Source organism: Tyto alba, unplaced genomic scaffold (genome assembly GCF_018691265.1).
Source record: "Tyto alba isolate M040663 unplaced genomic scaffold, T.alba_DEE_v4.0 Super-Scaffold_39, whole genome shotgun sequence".
Taxonomy (NCBI): Eukaryota; Metazoa; Chordata; class Aves; order Strigiformes; family Tytonidae; genus Tyto; species Tyto alba.
Genome location: NW_024881314.1, coordinates 6405669 through 6428526, shown reverse-complemented (window position 1 = coordinate 6428526; position 22858 = coordinate 6405669). Strand labels below are relative to the sequence as shown.

The window sequence follows — 22858 nt, the reverse complement described above, 5'->3', positions numbered from 1 at the left end:
AAAGGTTCTCTGAAGTCAAAAGAGACTGTATGATGCAATAACTTCACCTTGGAAAGTGCAATCCCTGTTGCTTGAGGGTGAAGACTTTCAACACCAAGAACCACTGGCTAAGCCCACGTAGAAATGGAAGAAATGGTTACCAACAGAGACTGGAAGAGTGCATGTCCATAGAAGGTCCAGCTGGAATTTTGAACTGCCTATGAAAATATTGATTTCAGAGTCACAGGCTGAGGAACGGATGAGGAGGAGGCTGATAGCCATCTGTGGAGGAAGCGCTGCTTGTTTCTCATGGGTTCCAAAGATCATGAAGTGCTGTTCAGGTTGCCAGCTGGCCTGCTGCCATGAGGCTTCTTTGTTCCATCAAAGTCTCTGGGAGGCTTGCCCATGAAATCAGAGCATATATCCCAAAACAAGTACCACTTGATATTGCTTCACTCTGAAAGCTCAAGAGAAGCAGATTTTCTTTCCAAAGCTGAGATTTCTAGGGCTTATCTTGACTAGTTGTGTTGGGGACATGGCAGGGTGAGTCTCAGGAGAGGTGACAGTAGTACTAGAAGTGTTTACTTAGAACTTGGTACCTTTTCTCCAACCTTCTTGGCTTCCCTACACGAATGACTCTATGTGACCAATTCCAAATACGGTGGCTGAAGAATATCTACTGATTTACATTGTTTTCCAGATCCTGAAATCTCTTCAGTATTGTGAGGACAGGTGATGGTTTCCAATGCTGACTGTTACTTTTCTGTTCTCTCAATCAAATAGGACTGTTTCTCCAGTCGAGAGAAATGGAACCCTCTTCCTCCTTGGAGAGAACTGAATCTTGAGGCTCACTATCTGTTGTTTACTCCTATAGTCACATTTGACACTGCTGAATTCTCATTGAACTAACCAGATATGAGCTTGCTCATAACTACATTGAATGTGTTTTTTCTCCTTTCTCTACTTTGAAGAAAGTTGCTGAAAAAGTTTTGTTAGTGTAAACCAGCAGAGGGCCCTGGTGTAGACAGCTAGGCTTTAATCAGTTGATTAGGTGCAATATCTACAAATTAGTTTCTACAAAACAGAGTGGCAAGTAACCAGATGTTAAGAACTGTAGTGTCTTGTGATGAGGCCATGACAGTGCAAAACCGCTACTGAGAATACGATTACAGTGACATGAAATACATACAGGCTTCCATCACTGGTGCCTTAAATACCTCAACATTCCTTAAGTAGTTCTAATACTGTATCTTCCTGTTATGCGCACTGAATGGCAACACCATGCAGAGCTGAGAAACAAAAAGGTATCTGAAAACCTTAAACACGCAGGAAGCTATTACTGCTTTTAGACTGAGATGCTTTGGGATGCTTTTAGAACAAGGAATTCTTATTTAATTTTATTTCAATATTTATAATCAGCTTGAAAATGGAGATCAGAATGGGAGATACATACCAGTCTTACATAATTATACCTAATGTGCACCTACAAACAAAAGGGTAGTCATTTTTACTGATCAATTTTTATTTTTACACCTCATATTACTACCATTTTGGTTGTGGTAGAATCCAAAAGCAATTCACCACACCCAGATTATTACCCACACCCTTTATACTAGGGCAAATCTTAAGTAAAAATTGTGAGAGGAGACATAGTCCTACAGACTCTAAATTTAAAATGAGAAATACCTACAGAACACGGTGAACTCAGTAGGTGATTCATTTCCTGTTGAAGATGATTCCTAAAAGCTCAAGTATCTCCAGAAGGTCACTCCCACCTTCAGAAAACATACACAACAATTTATTTTTAGAGGTCTGTAGAAATGCCTTGCCCACACAGTAAATTGGACATATGTTCGCAGATTTAGCTGCCAGTTTTGTGAAAGTTAAATTCTGGGCTTACTGTTTTTACTAAATAAAATTTTCCATTTATTTCAGTCAAAGCAAAACCCAATTTTGCTTAAAACTATTGCTCATGGGCCTAGCAATCAGAGCTAGCTCTGCTGTTGACATTCTTATGCTTCATTGTGGGTTGCTGGTCCTCCTACAAGTACATTCCTAACTTAGATGCAGCAGCTGGAAAGGATGTTGGATTAAGCACATGCTAACTTGCATTGCTAAATCAGAGTGAAAATGGTAACTCTCTGTTGCTATCCTTTGCACAATATGGATATGCTGTTCCTCTGTCCAAAGCATCCTATTCTTCCTTTGCTGATTAGCTCTAGTAGCTCTCTATTGTGGCTGCACAGGAACACTGCAATGCTTGTAAGGTCATAAATAAGAAACTCAAATACCCAATCTCCTATGATCTTTGATCAAATGAATTACTTGAAGTAGATTCAATATGAGAAATACGTACAAAATTTCTCATAGTGCACAACTCTATACAGCTGGGCTGTATATTTGTAGGTGCAGGTAGAATCAGGCTGGTTTGTTGTTTGAGGGTTCAACAATTCATGTTGTCTTTGGAATTTAAAATCAGCTCAAATCCCCAGTTCAACTATCACTGAAAACATCGGTTTGGATACAATACTCTAAATTAATTGCAAATGGCAATGTACAAGCTATTTTAAAGTAATAGGGGGTATTCTGATGGTATATGAAGATAACTAGAGTGGTGCATCACATGCATCCTGGTACCCACACATGAATAAACTACAAAAAAGAACAGAGTAAGAATTTTTTAGAAATAATGAGAAACAGGGTAAAAGTGCCAGAGAGACATTAAAAGATTCCAAGATGATCCATCTTTTTGCATCTAAAAACAATACAATATTTTTTTCTCAAAATTGGTTGGCTGATACTAATGTAGTATTATATACTATCTTCCTGATTTCCTGGGGCTTATTTCTAGAAACACAATTTTTAGAAGCTCAAATCCTTTCAGAAAAATTTTCACATAAAAATATAAAACATTAAAAAACATAAAAGAACGTGTAAAAAAGGTGACTACCTCTTGACAAGACAGTGCTGGAAAAAAAAGGTTGTGCATTACAAAGGCTGTTTCAATTCTTAAAAGCCATTAAAAAAAAAAAAAAAACAAAAAACAAAAAACAACCAAACCCACCAACCAGAAACTATTTGTGTATATGCATGCAAAGATCTCAGTTAGCATTCAAGAAGCACTTTATCCATCTCCACACATCATAAAAATCCACTGAATTAAATTTGTCTTGGAGTATAATTTACATCTGCTGTTCTTCAACTACTAGATTAATTTCTACCATAGATGTAGTATTTCCTGCTGTTGTTACACAGCTTACATAAGGATTGCTGCAGATGAACATTCTGTATACCAAACATTTGAGTGTTAAATGTTAAAAATCTATAGATACAGGTGTATATACACACACGCACGTGTGTGTATGTACCCCAACTGGAGAGCCATGTAGCAAAGAAGGTTTTTCTGAAAGACGTGCTTGAAAAAAAAAAAAAAACAAAAAAAAACAGAAACACAAATAGAACAATTAATTTAAGATCTTAGAGGCCAGTGGAATTTAATATTGTGATCTTCTCTGGTCTTTGGTATTTTTGTTTGCACTTCACAGTAGCTAGGTCTGGAGGTTTTGGTTGTTTTAGAGGAAGGAAACACAAGAAGCAGAATTTGATCACTTATCAGTGCAATGCCTAAATATACAGCTATTTCTGCTTATTCTTTGAACCAGGTGGGTTTGTGGAGCTCCACCAGGTCACTGAATGTCTCTGCTGAAGCAGTGGGGCTCAGGATGAAAAATCCAAATGAGCTCAGGAAAAGGCTAAAGTTTGATCATTTCTATTAAGCTTATAGTGAATTCAGACTCCGACAAAGAAAAAATTTGGGCATTAGCTCAGATAGGCAATGAGGATATGTAAGTATATTTGGGATTATGTCAATTCATAATATGGAATTCTCTATCTATTTAACAGTTACTGTCAAGAAAAGCATGGCAGGGAGAGAATATGAAATAAAATTGTACTGTGAGAAGATTAACCATAGTCATTTGGAGGTGAGGCACAGTATCATCTGGGGGTCATTGAAAATATCTTACTAAGTGAAGAGTTAAATTAAGGAGTGAAAACACATACCAAATTTAGAGATTCTCTGAATAAGGACGCTTGAATCTGGTTCCATTTGTTAAACTTCTGCTGTAAAAGGAAAGTACTTTAAAATATGAATTTGCCCGCATGTTTAACACTAGAATATGGAGGACCTCTGTGCCATTCAAGACAGTTTTAAAAGTCACATCAGTAAAAACTTTATCTCACAATTATAGAAGTATATGTACTGGGCTAGGCTGCCCAATGCACTGTTTCTGACAGCAGATTCTGGCTATAAAAGCAAATACATCAGGCCACAGAACAGGCCATTTGGAGGGAAAGTGGGGCTTTTCTTTACTGGCACAAAACAACACAAAAGTTCTTGTGCCAATCCTTTTGCCTTTAGTACAGAAAAGCATGACAAAAATGTTCATTTACTCTATCCAGGGATAATAAATGGCAAGACTTTTGACAACAATTCTGTCTATAAAAGCTCCTGAATCATATAGAATGCAAAGAACACAGTACCCACCTTCTACAGCCCAATCCCACAAACATAATGTTTGCAGACCAGTCACGTTACAAGATTTAGTGCACCGCTTCTCTACAAAGGCAAATGTTACATGGGGGATGATATTATGTATCAGGTTTTTTTTAATACAGTTTGGGAAATGTGTAGGTGTGTGATTGGTAAGCAAAAATTCATCTTTAAAACACTTGTGAAAATATTTTCTTATTAAAGCCAGCTAACATCATTCCAACAACTTAGTATTTAAGAGCCTGCAAATAAGAATCCCCTCCAACTTTGAACAGCATGCTCCACAAAATTCTCTCTGTGAATATATGGCCCAGCAACAGTATTATGTACTAAGTAGTAGAAGGTGTCTTTATGTACATTATGCATGAAAACCAATGTGAACTGATGTTGCAGAACAAGGTCAAGCAGGAAATTGAAAACTAAATGCCGGTATCTCAGTAACAGCTTCCTGAAGGGCACATTAGAAACAGTTTACCAGAAATGTTCCCAGAAGCAGGCAAGAAACAAGAACATCTTTCACTTGAACCCATTTCTTCTGCCTATACTGCTTTAATGTCATTTAATTTTCTCTGGATTTCTATTTAATATGTGGTACGGTTTTGGAGGTGGGGAGTTAACTAATAGTTCAGTTATTTAACCTACTTAGCCCACCCTAAGAGAAGAGAGGACACTCTTTCAGGGACTAAAATTCTTATTTAAAGACAATTTAGATACTTTGGTACTTTACAGTCAGAACTATGATGGTCTTCAGGCACTAAATGATACAGTAGGTGCCTCCTGGGATCTTCTTATCTTCTTGCCTAAGCGAGCTGGATGCCCAATTCCCAGAGCCTTTTGGGAAAAAACATGTATCTTACATACTTAGCTCCTTTTCCTTGGCCAGTCATTTGCATTTTAAAGCACTTAAATAGAGTTTGTACATCTGGCCATCAATCTTAAGAAGCCACCAGGACTTAGACTGCTAAACCAGTCCTGAAAATGAAAAAATATTAGAAAAAAATATTCTGTATTTCAAACTGGAGTTTCTAAATCAAGAAGTGTTTTTTATGAAACTGAGTAACTGGTTTTTTTCTTCAGTTTTTATAATATTCATGTTCTAGAGCACTTTTACATCTTTATCTTTACAATCTGTTAGTGTTTTAGGTAGAGTTTTGATGCAAAAACTATGCAAATGTAAAGTGCTTGTTATACTTACTGGATACAAATAAACATAATTACTTATGACTTGATTTAACCAGCTGGGAAGAATTTCTATGTTATCTTCTACAAATATTATTTGGAACTCTGTGTCCTTCCTTAAGGGTGTATCTGTGCCTGCCCAATTGTATTATTAATTCAAAGAAGGCTGTGAAAAGAGTAGTTAGAGAATCGGCAAAAAAGAGAAACAGTGGTAAGACAGACAGAAACCTGAGCATCATTAATATGGGAGAAGAGCTTCATGTCTTTAAATTCAATGCACTTTTGCCACTTTAATTAGTACTTTTCCTTTGTCCTCTCCAAAATTACATTGTCATTACTGAGTTAGAGGTGTAGGAAGAGAGTCATCTCTGCACACAATTCTTATCTCACTTCACATATCAACAAATACATAATTTTCATTTTCATCTGTTTTCCCTCTTAATTTTGGTGTGTTTTTTGTTTGTTTTTCTACTTAAATTAGGCATAGGAGTTGCATGAAAAATAATGTAAAATAAGTTGGGATACAGTATTTAAAATTCTATCTAAAAGTTAATGTGCACTGGACCACATTCTTAACTGGGAAACTAAATCCAAGCAGTTGACGGTGAAAATAATGTGACTACGGCCGAGACAGAGCTTGTACAAATCCAGTGGAAGGACTTCCATTGATTTCACCAGCTTCCAAGTGAGGCACAATCTTCCTACTACTATACTCTCTAGAACTAAAAAGCCACAAGTCCTTCCACAAAGGAATAAGCCCATAAACATGAAATTACAATGAGCAATAAAATCTTGAGAGACTAGTTTCTCTATTACTTTAATTTATACTCCCGTTAACCAATTTTAAATGCACATTAAAATACCAGGTAATTCTAAAGATGTCAGTATGTGGATAATAGACCCTGCCTAGGCCATGCAGTGTGTTTCAGCCATATTCTATTAGACTTCAGTCATTTATTTCTTCTTTATTTTAAGAAATCCTAATTTAAGACTAGGAAGAAAAGCCATGTGAAGATGCCCAACTGCTGGATAGGAAAAGTAAAATGGAATCAGAACTCGCCCCTGGAAAGTGGCCTGACATGCAGTAGTGATTGGATATTCTGTGGCCATGGCCTATGTAGCCTAGTTTGAAAATACAGAAAGGTTGATCACCTTATCTGAGATGCTTTCTCTTATGTCATATGCTATATTCTCTGACTCATACAGAACAGCTGAATCCTGCAGTTCTAAATTAGGAATAAAGCTGGGAATTAGCCATCACTCCTATCTGCATGGTGTAGAAGGGCAGCTGGCCCATGATATGGCTTTAACTGCATCTGACTGATATTTGAAGGAGCAGCTCCTCTGTGAACTGAGCATCCTATTCATCCTATACCTGTTAGTGCTGTGGGAACACTAGCATGATCCCAGGTACAAAGGTTTATTTCTTCCATTCGGCCCCCTCCCCCTCCACGAGAAACAAAGGATACAGTATTAAAACTGGTATTCTCAAAAAGCACATTATTAATGCAATTGCAGTGTAAACACTCTAGAAGAAAAGAGATGGAGGCTACACTGCACAGCTGTGTGAATAAGTACTTTCACTCCAGTTAAAGAAATTGGAAAGAGATGGTTTTAAATAAAACCATTGTAAAAGGAATACAATCTTGTAAATTTTTTTTTTTTTTTAAAGAATCAGTTTCTGATGTCCTTATTCAAAGGATGTAGCACTTGTCTCAGCAAGCAAATCCCACTGTTTTCAGTGGGGACCTATTTTCAGACAAAAGTAATAAACTAGGATTTTCAAAACTGGCAATGGCTAGCTTTTGTAGGGACTACTTCAACCAGACTTGTTTTCTAATTATTCTAGTGTAGAAACAAAGTAATGCCTGGATTTCAGAGATATTACTAAATGCAAGGTGACCAAAGTATTTCTTGTAAGCAGTGAAGAAAAATTCCATCTCCTCACCATCTGATTGAAATGTCACTGTTTAAATCCTAGTGCTTTTCAACCTTTGGGTTTGTTTTTAAACTGAAACACAGTGGCTGTGCAACTGGCTATTACATAGCCTGCATACATCCACCCTTTTTCCCTACTCACTTCTGAAGATATAAACATAGTATGAGATAATGCCAAAATTTCACTGCACATAATCAGGTAACATTCTTCAGCTCTATTAAAACGAGACTTTGAAATGGAAAATCTGGTAATGCACATGAAGGAGGTATGCCAAGTCCACAGTGCCCACCTTGTTGCCTACTGTTCCTTCTCTGTTGGGGCAGATGTACCACTTCATTTTAGTTAGCCAAAGACATGGGTTTCTCCAAAGAATCTGCAGGAACATCTTTTTAAAGAGTGTAGGGACACTAGGCAGACTAGCCTGATGGCACTAGTATCTAAAGTGGTTGTTTAATTCTCTCCCAGCTTCCATATTGTTGCCTTGAACTCATCCATCTTTTTTTACCTACACCTCACTTAATATTTATAAAATGACTTCTCTGTGTGAATACCTTCACTCTTCACCTGAGCCCCCATAACTGCAGCTCCTAGACACTAAAGACACAGAAAAAATAAATTAGGGGGAGGTCATAAAAAGGTCCTAAAGAAACACCTCCGTGTTGGGATGCAACACCTATCAAGTATGTGCTCTAGTGTCAAGTGAACAACTTCCAGTGTGACCTGGTTATTTTTTGCTACATACTTCAGTATTTTTCCCTTTTGACCAGATACTGAAAGGCTGTAGGCTGTGGTATTGTCTACATGCACTTGTGAATTATAGCAGTGCCATTTGCACAGCTGTAGTTAACGACCTGTCAGGTTTCCCATTATGATGTTATGCTGTTATTTTCAGGGTTTATGTCCTGACTATAAAGTTGGTGACTGCTTGGTCTGGAAACACTAATGCATTTTTGTACATTTTATAAATACAAAATGAAAAAGTGCCCCAATATAAAACCACGCTCTATTCAGAATGGAAAAAGTGACAATTTTAAGTAATATTTTCAGTAGTAGAAAAAAACAATCAATAACATTCAGGAAGCTTCCTTCTTTGGCAAGACTCATTAACTACAATGCGATTTACAGCTCTGAGCAGGGTCAGCAGGTAGCCGGAAATGCATTAAGTAGGTGACTGTATTTTATGGTGAGGTTCTTCGTAAGAGATAGTAAATCTTTCAATGACCACATATAGCATGTGCCCAGAAATTCCATGGTGGGGTGATGTTATACGATAGCTGTATTTTAATGTGTGTAAGTAACAGCAGTAAAACTCAAAATAATAATTCCACGTACTCGTAGGCAGGCAGACATGGTAAATGATGAGCACAGATTTTGCTCCTGAGTGTGTTCAATGGATTCATGGTTCAGTGAATTCACAACTGACCTTTTTCAGAGAAGTGTTGCAAAAGGAGGAAATTTTGACTGAGTACAAATGAGTGGTTTCAGACTATCACATCACAAGCAATCCCTTAATTGAAGTGCCTAGGTAATCCTACATATATACACACGCGGTACTTTCAGAAATAAAGTTCTTGCAGCCTACTGAATAAATAATATGATAAAACAATCCTCTGATTCCATATTTACAATATAAATCATAGCAGTCTATGAAGAAAGTACTTGCGTACAATATGATGTATCTACCCTTAGGTAACAGCCTCATTTCCTTTTATTTTTCACCTCTTTCTCCATTAGGCAGGGGACAGGATTTGACAGGGAAGTTCTTTGTGAGTAGCAGTAAAGCTTTCATTGACAATAAACAATAAGCAGTTACTCTGTGTAACCATACACAGAGTAGTGGTGTGACCTTATTTCACAGGAGTTTATTTTAAACGCAGATAAGGGTGTAGCTGCAGTGACCATATTTTCCTCTGTATGGAGTGACAAATTCTACGTTAATGACACTAAAGTGTACTAATGAGATGTATGAATTGAAAATTTCACGCTGTATTTATGTAAAGTCCTCAGTGGTGCTGGGTTCATCACCAGTGCAACAGTTCGGAATAATCTCTGTGAAGTCACTGTAATAGCCTGACGTAAATAGTCTCAGTGAAATAAGAGGTGGATTCCACACTGATAATTGCAAATTGTAATTGTAGTACTCTTAAAATATCATTCTCTTCACCAAAGCATTTTACAGGAGTACTTTCTGTAAGTGGGATAATGACAGGAGGAGTGGTGAGGCGACCTCTTAGTGTCACTTATTATCTCTATTTCCATGCTGTTCTGAGTTCCCTTCCAGTTCTATCTCATCCCATACAGATTTATGGGAGAAATACCTAAGCGAATGTAAGCTGACGCATTGTAACCATTCTCTAAGTCCAATTACTTGCCATTACAGAAGAACGTTATTAGCACAGAAAATTACTATTCCTCCTTATTCTCAGTGACTTCTTTCTCCATCAGACACTAACTTACTTTACACTATACAATAAAAATCTCTAAAGAAAGTTGTTTGTTTGTTTTTTTTTTTTTTTAATGTAGGGAGTGATGACTGCTACTATCCATCTTGTACAACACATGCACATACACACAAAAAAGACTACTACTACAAGATAATTAATAACCAAAGCTCTGAGTCCCCTCCTTACATAATCAACCATGGCAGATGTCATTACACACTTTCAGTTTCGATTATTAGCTTAGAAAAGTTCCTTGTGTATCTGAGCATCCACTAATTCTCATATCAGATTTCTTTGTGCTTCAATTCTACTCTAAGACATGGATACCATCAAAATGTCTACTGCTAAAGAGTGACAATAACTACTAAGATACTGTATGAAGATTAGCCTGTCAAGGCGTGAGATAAAATAAACTTCTTGAATATACCAATACATACACTCAGCAGCACTAATACGCAGGAACCTTGCTGTCTGGCACTTAGAACTACCCCGAATAATCCTTCAAAGTAAGGATTTACAAGCTTTCAGCTATTAATTACTTACTCATGGACCACTGTTTCAACTGCTTTTATACTTAGCTTGTCAAGAATACAACAAACCCTTTCCTGTATATACCGGTATCTATACTTGGAATTCCTTCCTTTGCTTTTAGGTCACAGTGAAGAACCTAAGAAAAGAAAGATTCCTATTATTAGACTTACCTTTTTATTCAAAAACCCAAACTTTTGATGATACACCTAAGGTCCTGTACAGGAATGATCCTTTTTTTAAGCAAAAGCTTAAGAGGATGTGCTCATCATAGAATGATGAACCCTTGAAAGATCACACAGGTGGGCTTGCTGGCTTTTCACTTTTAACAAGTTCAAAGTGCGCTGGGATAATATTTAAATAAAATTGCATTGAATTTGCAAAGAGAGCAGTTATTTAACCAACAATAACTGTAGGTCTTCAAGATTCTGTAATGACTGTAGATTCCGCAGTGTGTAGGACAGCGGATGTTGTAATATTGCTCCCTGTTCTCCTGCTTAAGGATATAAATGCCCAAATGGTAACCACCATCTCTTAAACTTTATCCCAGCTAGAAGCCATCACCCATGCTGGTTGTGGTAGCCTTACTGGCTGCAGCTGTCTCAAAGAATTAGTTGTACTTAATTGCTTTCTTCCTTCAGCCCATACTAATGTCACTGTAAGGTAAACAGCAACCACTTCAGGATAGTGGGAAAGAGGATTTTCAACTTCTTCAAAAAGTAACTAGAGTACAGCTATTCCCTAAAATTGGCATCTAACCTAACAGCAAATCATGAGGCACAAAGTGTGTGACAAGGATCTGCAGATTACTGCCTTGCAGTCTTCCATATTAGCACATTCCTGAAGTAGAAGAGGGATACGGCTTGTGTCCTAGCAGGAGGAACCTGCAGGTTCAGCAGGAGAGGTACGAGGCAGCTGGTATCACAGTAAGATACAACATGCAGTCCAATGCAGTATTTGGTATAAAGGGAAGGCTTGACCTTTGCAGTGTCTGATGGTGACTAGAAATAGATGGGAAGACAACTTGAATCATTTGGTCCTGTCAGTATAATGAAGCAAAGTCTGAGATACATCTGTTACATGCAGTTTTTCTTCCACAGATATTAATCATAACTTAGAATGAAAAAACACACCCAAGAAAAATAATTGAGCTGTCAAGGGAAAAGGGATCTGAGACCACTTTAGCAAAGAACTGTGGTCCAACCACAAGTCTGGCAAGGTTTAAAATTTTAGATTTTCAGAGTTCTTTACTGTGGTTAGTTCACATTGCTTGCCCTCTAAAATTTATTTATTTGCTTTGTTGAAGGAGTGAAGGAAGGTTAGGGGGGAAAAAAAGTATTCAAGATCTGTTTGCAAAATGGTTGCAGTTACAGGCCATATGTGAGCCAGTAACCTACTCCAAAGGCCCTTGTAAAAAGGACTGCACAGATAGGTATTCAAAGGAGTGGGAAGGACTTGAAGACAGGAACTTTTGGAGTTCCATGCTGGTAACAAAAGCACCTGTAAAGGATGATCCTGGGCTCCCTAGCTGAGAAGAGGGCTATGGGAACCAAATCACAGTGCCACCAGGGGCTGTGAAGGGCAGAAGTCCGTGTCACAGCCAGAGCTGCCCTCTCCTGAGTGTATTCCCTGGAGGCCTTCTGCCAGGAGACCTCCTCCACAGGCAGACTGCCCTGGAGAACCACACCGTGTAGTGTTCTGGGGTGCTGTACATCTTCCTCTGCATTGACTCAAAGTTTTGTTATAGTCTTCCTTCATTCCTAACACAACTAATGGAGAAAGTGATAAAAAGCTGGAGATACTTCCTTCTGGTTAAGAAATATTCTACCTATTACTATTAACTGTAGAGCATCTACAGACAGTAGGTGCTCTTTGACACTGTCTATTAAGCATGAGTTTATGCACCACTGGAACACTAAAGGTACAAAGCCCATAAATAGAGGAAGGAAACTGGTATGACTAGGCCTAACAGTCTGTCACAGCTTTTATAAAGCAGTTTGGACAAGATAATGGGACTAACTTACTTAACTCATCAATCTCCCTTTCCTCCTTTTTGTTCCTCCCTTTTATTGCCTTTAGAAAGGGAGTTTCTAAACACCTCTCACTGCCCATCACCTTTGCATCTCTGGATACAACACCATTCAGAAAGGTATAGCAGCAGTTTTTCTTCCTGGCTTGAGACTATCCACATAACAGGAGCATTGGAGGCTTTGCCAGGAAAATCCAACCCATTAAATCATTAATCTGAAAAACTCACCTTTAATTCAGACATAGTACCCATAAAATACTTTTAATAAGAGTAATGGAGGCCAGGCTGTACCACATGGAATTGTACCTCATTGTGAAAGTACAATATTATGTAGAACCGTAACCAAATCCTAATATGCTAAATTCCACTTTTTTCACATTTAATTTCAGGGATAAATCAAACCCTTGAGGTGTGAGTCACTCTCAAACCAGCCTCTTTACATTTTTATGGAAGATTCAAAATTACAGACTCTTTCTGATAGTCTCATTAAGTACAGCACTACTACTAACGTGAGAGTGTCTCAAACTCAGTGCTATAATTTGGTTACAATTTACATGAAGATGAGCAAATGTTGCCTTATTTGTATTAGAACTGAGGCCATTAAATGTCTCCCCTCAACAGTGTTCCTTTCTTCTTCCAAATTAAAAGCTGTTCCTTGCTATTTTAAAATAATAAATTGTGTCAACAATTCATTGAAAAGTGAAACAATGATTTTACATTTTAATTATATTTAACTCTTGGGCAAAACCAAACCAAACCAAAACCCATTTTCCTTTCAAGTTACATGTTTTGTAAACAGTCAGTTTTTGCAGAATAACCAAAAGAAGTAAGAAACCAAGAAAATATTTGGTATAAAATATATTTCCTTCAGGCTATCTTTAACTGACAACCAAAGCTGAAATATTATACATACTAACCTAAGTCCAAATCAATAAGTGAATGATTTCCAGAATCTATGTTCTATCACCCTGAAGAAATCAAGTGTTCCAATATATTGCTTTCTAAGAGAAAAACTGCTATTATTGTTCCAATAAATAATTATATATGGCTGGTTAATTCTTCAAAGGCAGCACCAGACTGAATAATTTTGAAGAGTGTGTGCAGACTCTTTAAAACACTGCTGTAGCTCAGACAGCACCACTGTTTTTACTGACAAGCAAAATGTACCAGACGGTGAGTGATTCTGCAGCCTCCTGAAGTCTCAAAATAGGACTAGAAAAAAATTTATAGTTAGTACAAAAGCGAGCAGTGCAGGAGTAGCAATCAACAGGTTTGTGTTTTGTATCATTCAGGCAGCCAAGCTAAGTGATCACCAGTGTCAGCGTATGAAATAGACCCCATGTGATTGGAGGATGGCATAATACACGAGCTTTTCAGAGAGTTTAAGATGTGCTTGGGTTTGAAGTTTCGTATCGCTCAGTTTCAGGCCATGGACAAAGAGTTCATGGTTCTTACAGTGACCTGCCCATTGAAGGTTATTTTTGGACACATACTTAAAGAAATTTTTATTTTTAAAGAACTCTTAAAGCCCACATAAGAGAAACTTAGGGACACTTGAACTGCCTGTGTGGGCCATAACAAAAGCACATGGTGATAGCAAGAAGTTTATAATCAGGTTTTGGCAGTCGTGACCAAGACTGTCAATTGTTTCAGGCTTCTTTTACCTTGTAAATCATCAAATTCATGCATTTCCTCCTTGGAGGGAGTTTCTCAGTGCTTCACAAACACTGCCACTGTGTTCCTTTGGAGTTGGTGTAGCTTTGCCAGCTGGTCTATGTTTGGGCATAATCCCATCAACATGATCCTTCCAAAAGGCAGGAGCAACATTATCAATCTCTAGCATTCTTTCCCTTTTATAGTAAAATGAGTTGTGACAGGAACTATGAACAAGGGATTTCCCATTTCAGGGAAACGTGTAGCCTTTGATTTGGTGATCTGTAGCCAATAATGAATCATAGCAGATATAGATCTTTATCTGGAAATAAAGTTCTTCTACAACCTTTATTATAAGGAAGAACATTATCTGCTCCTTCAGCAAAATTCACTCATTATTTGGTAGAGATGGACTTCCTCCTCTTAGCCAAGATTAGAACTATCACCTTGTAATGTAACTTTAGACTTGATATAATTCAGACATGGTCATGAAGACAGTGTCTTCCCCAGGCAAGAAACACTTATGACCTCATATTAACATACAGCCCAAAGTTTCAGTAACAGGATGGAGTTTTGGCAAGTGAATTCAGTGATCACAAATCAGATTTAAACACCTTCATATTTTATGCTTACGAAAGCCCACTTTTATGATGTTATGAAAAAATCAGGAGAAGTATGAAGAGAATCAGTACACAAGATTATCTAAGCTTATGTACATCTATTTTGAAGTAGAAGAAATGGTACAGAATAGTTTGAAATATTATTGCCTTGGCCATCCTGAAAATACTTGCACTGCTTCAGCGACACAACATATTCACAGTCACAGCAAAACTTGACCAAACAAAACATATGAAAAAGGTTATTTAAATGTATTTTAACCCATCATGAACTACTTTGATATTCCTTATCAGAAAAAGTCTATGTAGTGAATGTATGTAATAATATAGATTATTTGATTATTATGCAAATCACCATGCATAAAGAAAAGTATTCATTTTTCATCCTTGAACATTCCCTGAAGTTTAATTTGGAACCTAATTTGCATTCAATTAACATTTTAAAGCACTACTTACTTTCTGTTTTGTTTGCCTACATGTTTTAAATCACAAGAGCAATTCTTTGCTTTTAGAAAAGGTGAGAGATGGGAGAGTGGTTTATGCATCAGTAGTATATACACAGATCCAGCCACTGACGCACCTTCCTTCCTGCACTTGACAGCTCTGCACTCTCACTGGCAAGGCCTGGCTCTAAGACAGACAGTTTAGTGCCACAGTTACTGTCATGAGAGAACCTGTCAGTTGCCATTGCTCTCTTCTCTGTTGAGCAGTGCAAGAAGGGAAGTTGGGAAAGACAGTGTGATGGGTCTTGTATCTCACCTCTGGCTATAACCTCTTCTACCTGTGAGATACATGTCAGTGATTGTAAGCCACTGGTTTACAGTGGAAAAAAACTGTGTCCAGATGAACACAGTACATTAGAAGGGGTTTTAAAATATTTTTTCTAAAATATACCACAGAATATAGGGAGTCTGGGATCTGGGAAATGTAGTGAAATATGGTTTGATTTTATGAACTGCTCAAAGACACATCTACACAGGATCCAGAGCATTTGTAAGTACTTGAACATCCAAACCAGAGTATCAAGCAGAAGATATGAATGGCATATTCTAACCTAGGCATATTGTGATACACTCCTAAATGCATTCTTGCACAACTATACATGAAAGATGAAATGACAGTTCAAAGTCAGACAGTGACTTTGCTTTGAAGTAGGCAAAAAGCATTCACACAGACAAAGCTGTGCCAGACAAACTCTAGCAACTCATCATCCTGGTGTGTTTTACAATGCTATTATCCCCAATTAGTCATCTCTATGATTGTGATTGCTCCCCCAAGCAGCTGAAGAGCTGTATTCATGTCAATCATAGTAGCTTAGATGCCAGTTTTGAACTGTAGTAACAGAGTCTTGGACAAATATTCCTTTCTAGTATCTTTGGGGGTGGTAACTTCCAGCCCTGAGACAGGACAAACAGCTGTGGACTGGAAATATCTTAGCAGATGGCTATAGCTGTTTTCTTCAGTGCGCATCATTCAGCAACTTCAGCTATAGCTCCTCAGACTGCCTCGCAGCTATCACCTCTCAGGTGCTAATTAGCATCCCATGAAAGAGCTGATATGTGACTGCTAACATTCTGTATAAACTTAATATGCACTGACATGTCCTTTGTGATGTGTTAGTCTGAGATCATAACCTTAAAATGCATCCTTGAAACACTTCAAATATGTTTTTCAAAGTCACCAAAATCTAGGTGCTGCTGGAAAAAATTAGTTGTTTGTTTTGTAAAATTTCATGGGATTCCTCTCTTCTGCTGAGGCTTACAGGTTTCAGAGTTGAATTTGAAAGAAACATGACAGCCTGCCAGACAGGTGCCCTCCCATTACCCTTGCTTTCTTCATGGCTGCTTCAGTAAACTGTTCATAATTGTCCTTCTGGGCCAATTCTTGAGGATGTGTGCTAAGTTTAGTCCGATATTCAATGTGTATGGGTAATTCAGGGTTCTATCAGAAAGGAGGTGTCTCTCCACACTAGTCCAAAATGTCTTCCTTCTTGAAAGTTTGAATCATGACTGTTTCCTCCTTAATCTTCTAAGGATATTCCTAAACCCAAATTTCTCATGGTATTAAAACCAGAATACTACAAGCATTACCTGATCACATGTGTTTCTTTACATGTTGACAAATTATTTTTCTCAATAGCTTTAAGGTGAAATAATTAGAAGGTCTTTAAGCAAATACTTTTCTCATTCACCTTCTACTGGGCATCTACCTGGGTCATGCAAATCAGGGAGGCTGAAATTTCTTGAAAGCATCTGATTATGTTCTCCACGTATCTTCCCCACTGATCAATGTTAGGAGCTAAACATGCATAGCAATACACTGCAGCACTATGGCAACACAAACCAATCTCAAGTAAATCTGAAAAGCTACTTTATGCTACATCAATATGTAATTAAGCTCCAGACATGTAGATGTTGATTCTCATATGTGCTTTTCACAAGAATTTAAGTGCCAAAAACTTGTGGGTTTAAATATTTCATTTCATTTGCATTAGTATTCCTATCAAGACAATCAGAATTTTGGATACTCAAATGACTATCAGATTGTAACTGTTGTCACAACAGTTAAAATATCCGATGACAGATCAAATCTACAGATTCTTAGGAATTGCTCACACAATGGCCTAGTAATATTTTCTAGTACTTTGAAGAAATAAAGACCATGTAGCAATTTTCATGGTGCACTCAAAACTTGAAGCACTATTTTAGCTTATAATATATAGCTAATATACATAAATTAATGCATATTAATCTCAGTTGCACTGAAGACTTACTGAACAAAATAATCACTAAATGTTTCTATGTATACTGAATGAGGAATGTACTGTCAAATCAGCTCCACAACTGAACAGAAAATGGAGGCTGCTAAAGTTTCCTGACTCCTAAGTGGAGACATCTCATCAAATGGAACAGTGAAGACCTGACAAAGTAATTCCACTTGAAAGAAAGAATAAAATAATTTACAAAAAGTGAGCACAAAAGATCAAGTGTTAAGTAAAAAAAAAAAAAAAAAAAAAAGTCAGTCTAAGAAATACTGGTGTCTCAGGGAGCTTGAATCCTGAAATGTGTTAGATCCAGAGCTAAAAAGAACAAGCTAAGGCCTACTCAGACTGCATGATACTTAAGGAGTATATTGCATTAGGATAAGTGATAGACATGTTTTGGAGGAGTTCTACCAATAATGACCAATGCCAGGCTACTGCTAGCCTGAATTTCACTTTTGCCTATCAAATTCAGCTGGTGTTGCTCATTTAGAGCCTGTTAGCTGCCTGATGATTATTTACCATTTACTAAATCTTACTGCAGCCCAGTTAGGATTTAATCTTTTTTCGCTCACTCTTTCTTGTTTCCAAAACAAAAATCAGTGAAACTTGCATGTTAGGTTCATGTTTCGGTTAGGTTCCTTTCCTAATATGCTGTTAGATTTGTAGAAGTGGGATTATCTAGAAGTGATGCATCAGGTAAGTAATTAATCCAGTTAACTATACTGCTTTTCAGTCCTCCCTTTGTCTTTTCTATACACAGAATACATACATTCACAAAGTAGCATGATGGTAGTTTTACTGAGAGTAACCAGGAATGTCATCAAAGCATTTTTTTTCCTGGAAGACAGCAATGTGTTTGGACAACGCAATGACAAAAACCTCTTTATGCTTCACTGTAATGTGTTGTTAAGTATTTCTGTACTTCAAATTGTTGCAATGGATAAAAAAAATGAAAACAACTCCCTCAAACACAACTATATTAATTCCAGTGAAAAAATATTTAATAAAAACTACACTTACCTGGAACAAAGCTTCCCTGGACCACCTCCTTATAAGCCCACCAGCCTTCATGGATTTTTGGTGAATTTTGTTGAGCTAGAAAGAAATAATCAAAGAAACCATAAAATTAAGGCAAAGCATAGGAAATATTTCATTACATAAACTTTAGAAACTCTAAACAGTGTATCATCATCTACAGAAAAGCCATTCCTAAGGTTCCCAAGTGATGTTTATTCAATTTATTAAATTATGCTATGCATCTGTATCTTATAGGATCTTGTCACTGTTTCTCATATAGTAAAACATACTCAGCTCTGAAGAACTGATCACTAAAGATAAAAGTTCAGGTAGAAAAGGAGGATCAATAGCACTATTGATGGTTTCTGTGCCACCTGTAAATTCAGTATGGGATAAAAATGCAGAGGAGAAGAGTGTGCTTATATACACAATCTAAGTCCAAGTTGGTGGACTGAGAAGCAGTTTCTCTCCTTCCTTTCCTAAATTCTCCAATAATCTCTCACTTTGGGAAGAAGTGACAGAGTGAACCACAGGCAATGGCCATGTCTGTGGCTACTGCTCCTCTCATCCCATGTACTCTGGGTTCCAAAACCAGAACAGAAATGCCTAGCCCATAGCTTCACAAATGTTGGCTTATGCTATAATGCTGAGGCAGGAATATGAGTTTTCCAGCTATCGTCTCTGTCTGCAATTTAGCTCCCACTACTTATTCCCCACCACAGCCATCCCGGTAGCTAGGCAAGATACCTGGTTCTGTTACGCACAGGTAACATGTAACTTTTCAGTTGCATTTGGTAGCACAGTGCAGTTACACAAGGGAAGGTTTCTTTAACCAATATTCTGAAAGTGTAACAACGTTTGCCCCTGATGATACTGTTGCTTAAATGACTTCTCTAAAGTCCTGAAAAGCCAGGAGCAGAAAGGTCTTGATCAGTCAGTTTGCTACTGATAAGGTCATTACTTCTCTTTGTCTTGAAGGAAATCAGAACTGGAGCAGATTTTGTGGTCAAAATGTAAAATCTCTGTTAACTGAAAATACTTTCAAAGGGCATACAGACACACAGCAAGACAAACACTCACTGCATTTCCATAAGATAGCAGATCAGAGCTGATATGCAAATATGTTCTTCTTTCACTTGTATTTTCCTTGATATTTTCATATTTAGAGCAACTATTTTTCACTGAGCTATAGAAGGCTCAGCTAACTTGTGTATCATTAACTTGAATTTTGGGTTGGTTTTATTTTATAAGATACTTTCAATCTCTTGCACTATGTCCAAGAATTTTTTAACATAAATATGCAGCTACAGAAGATGCTGGATTTAGCAGCTTTCTGCTGCAGTTTCATTTCTAGATCACATATTAGATACGAAAGACACAATTACCCTGGGAAAACTTCCAGCAATATAATAAAAACTGTTGTTGTCATTAAAAATTACAAAGAGGATGTGACATTCAGACTAAAAAGAATACAAGATGAGGACCATTACATACTCTTCTATCAGTTACAAAACAATATTTATGATTTAAGTGACTGTAAATTGCAGAAACAAAAGTAAAGCTGAAGTTAATTAAACATAGTGACAGAAGGACCAACACTCTGCTCTACCAGAAATCCAGACACACTACTTGAATGGGGTATGTGTGGATTCAGATTTCTCCTTGCAGTACTGATGCTCGTTCCATTAATTGAATGGCGACATGTTAAACTGAAAGGACTATTCCACTGTGTACTCTACAGATTGCAGATGACATTATCATTGTTATTTTAGCTTTTATATCATTGCCTAGAGAACTCAAACTGTGTATGGCTTTGTTGTTCTGGACTGCCCTATACAAACATTTGGAAAATGGCAAATCCCAACCCGCAACCAAAATATCCCAACCCACAAGCAAAATATTCATATTCAGGCTGAACTGCAATTTTTTGGATCTCAGCACTGGTTTATACAGGTTGCTTTCACACCTCTGTGCTCTGCAACAGAAGGTCTTAAAGATTTCAGGATGCTTCAGGAATAGCAGAGGATACTAATAAGTGAGTCCCAACAAAGCACAGCAGTCATTCTTCTACTTAAACTTCTCAGAAAATTACATTGCATGAAAGTGCATCTTGTAGTAATATACAGAGCTAAAGCTGTTTCAGCCAACCAGAGGCAGCTGCATTTTACAAGTGGGTGAAAGAAGTATGTATGTAGATAGAGGCAAATTAAGAAAACTTATGGGGAGATGGGTATTTTCAAATGCAACTGCTTACTGTCAGCGCTCTCAGAAACATATACAGTTGAAAAACTTATTCCTTTTGCCTACTCTGTGGCCAACCTAAATGATCCATGCCATGTCCAGAAGAAAAATATAATCCATTATTCAGAGTTTAAATTAAACCAAAATCAAAAGATACTTGCTCTGCAGCTCTGCTTCAGTGTGCTACCCCAACACTTAGTAAAGCTAATTCCAAAGGAAATATCAGGAAAAGTAAGATTTTTCTTATTTTTTTTTTCCAAATCTGCTGCATTAGTATGGAACAGACTTCCCGAGATGAGCAAGAAAATTAGATTATCAAAGCTTTGTACTAAATAATTGGATGCCTGTGCAATTGCTTCAGCTATCAGAGAAGAGCATGACCTGGCATCACTCTGCACATTCCACAGATATCAGATCCTTATCTCTTGAATACACATGAAAATGAAACACATAATAAGGAGTACAATAAGCAAAATAAGATGTTGTACCATAGCCATATGAAATATCTAAGATAGGGCAAGAGCAATGCTGGGAGTACTGCTGATGTACAGAAAAATGAAGTCACTGAGGAAAGCAAGAGGAAAGGCAGGTGGTGGTTGTGAGAGCAGCTCGGGAGACAATCCCCAGTGCCATGCTCTTTCTTGAACCCTGAAACCTCAAAGTTTTATACCAGTTAAGGCAAAACATCCTGCAAAATAGTGGAGTGTGACTGAACACAGATTTCCACTCTGCTGTGCATATGAAATCTAGCTTGGTGCCAAAGATTTACTCCAATGGATCCTACAGGGATTTTGCTTAGAAAAGAAAAAGATTTATAAAGTCTTTCATTTATCTGAATGCATAAGGAGGGTATCTGGTAAGGCCAGGGAGGAAAGTCTGTCTTCCAAAAACTTCTCCTAAACCATGTTATGGAAGTGGGCAAGAGGTCTTATTAAAGGAGAAGAAACCTGTTCTCTACTTCTGAAACATAATCAGACCCATACCTGGATTAGTAATGGAACAAGGGAATATAAAATTAGAATGAACAGACATATGGACAATCCTTGCTGGGATTCCTATCTGGGACACTAACACCTGATGCACATACAACACAGGGTCTCTGCAATTGGTGTATCAGGGCCCATCTGACAGAATGGCACTGTGCCTGGGTAAACAGGTTCAACCTTATGGCTCAGGAATCGTTGCCAAGGGGAAGGATTCTTCATATGTGCCACCTCATGACACTGAAAATAGCAAAATTCTCTCAGCATAATTCAGTTAAAGTAAAACTATTGTACCTCTCACTGAAATTCTCCCACTCAAGGATCACGCTGCTGTGTGGATTCTGATACTCCTGTGTTCCTACCAGAACACTGCAGCTCCTCCATGGCAGCTCCTTTTTTTTGGCATGGCCTGTCACATAAGATACCCAGGAGACAAAAGGTCTAGAAAGCAATTCTCTATTTCTAAAGAGGGCTAAATATCTAAAAAAAATTTAGTTTCTGATACCTCAGAGACTTCTGTTTTTCCCACTAAAACCTAGAGTATGCCTTTTGCTTCCAAGAAACATTGTTGTTTCTGCAAAGGCATCAAAATGAACAGGCCCAGCTGAACAGACACTTTGCTGTTAGGAGCAGATTACCTGCAGGAGTAGCTCTGCAACAGCAATTTTTAGCATCAGCACTGTATTCTGCCATTAGTAGGGACAGTCCAAAATACCACATTTGTCCAAAGTGCTAGAGGATATTGAATGACCTCCATTTGCTACAGCGTTCTCTCCTTCGGTACTGAAATCACTAGTATCTGAGATTAGTAGCTCTGTTGATATAACACCATTATGTCAGATCTCTTTCAATGCAGCTGCTGTAGAGGAGACAGGATATTTGTTTGGAGCTGATATGACATGTGTTGCTTTCATTTTGTCAGATTATTGTAGGTAT

At 37.6% G+C, this 22858-nt stretch overlaps 1 protein-coding gene across 2 annotated transcripts in view; it reads right to left on the bottom strand.

Moving 5' to 3' along the window:
- CA10 (carbonic anhydrase 10) overlaps positions 1-22858 on the bottom strand; it is a 208650-nt gene that overhangs the window by 150405 nt on the left and 35387 nt on the right. For both annotated transcript variants that reach the window (XM_042802670.1, XM_042802669.1), the window contains exon 3: positions 18702-18776. In XM_042802670.1, coding sequence (XP_042658604.1) covers positions 18702-18776 — 75 coding nt within the window. The remainder of the gene's footprint in view (positions 1-18701; positions 18777-22858) is intronic.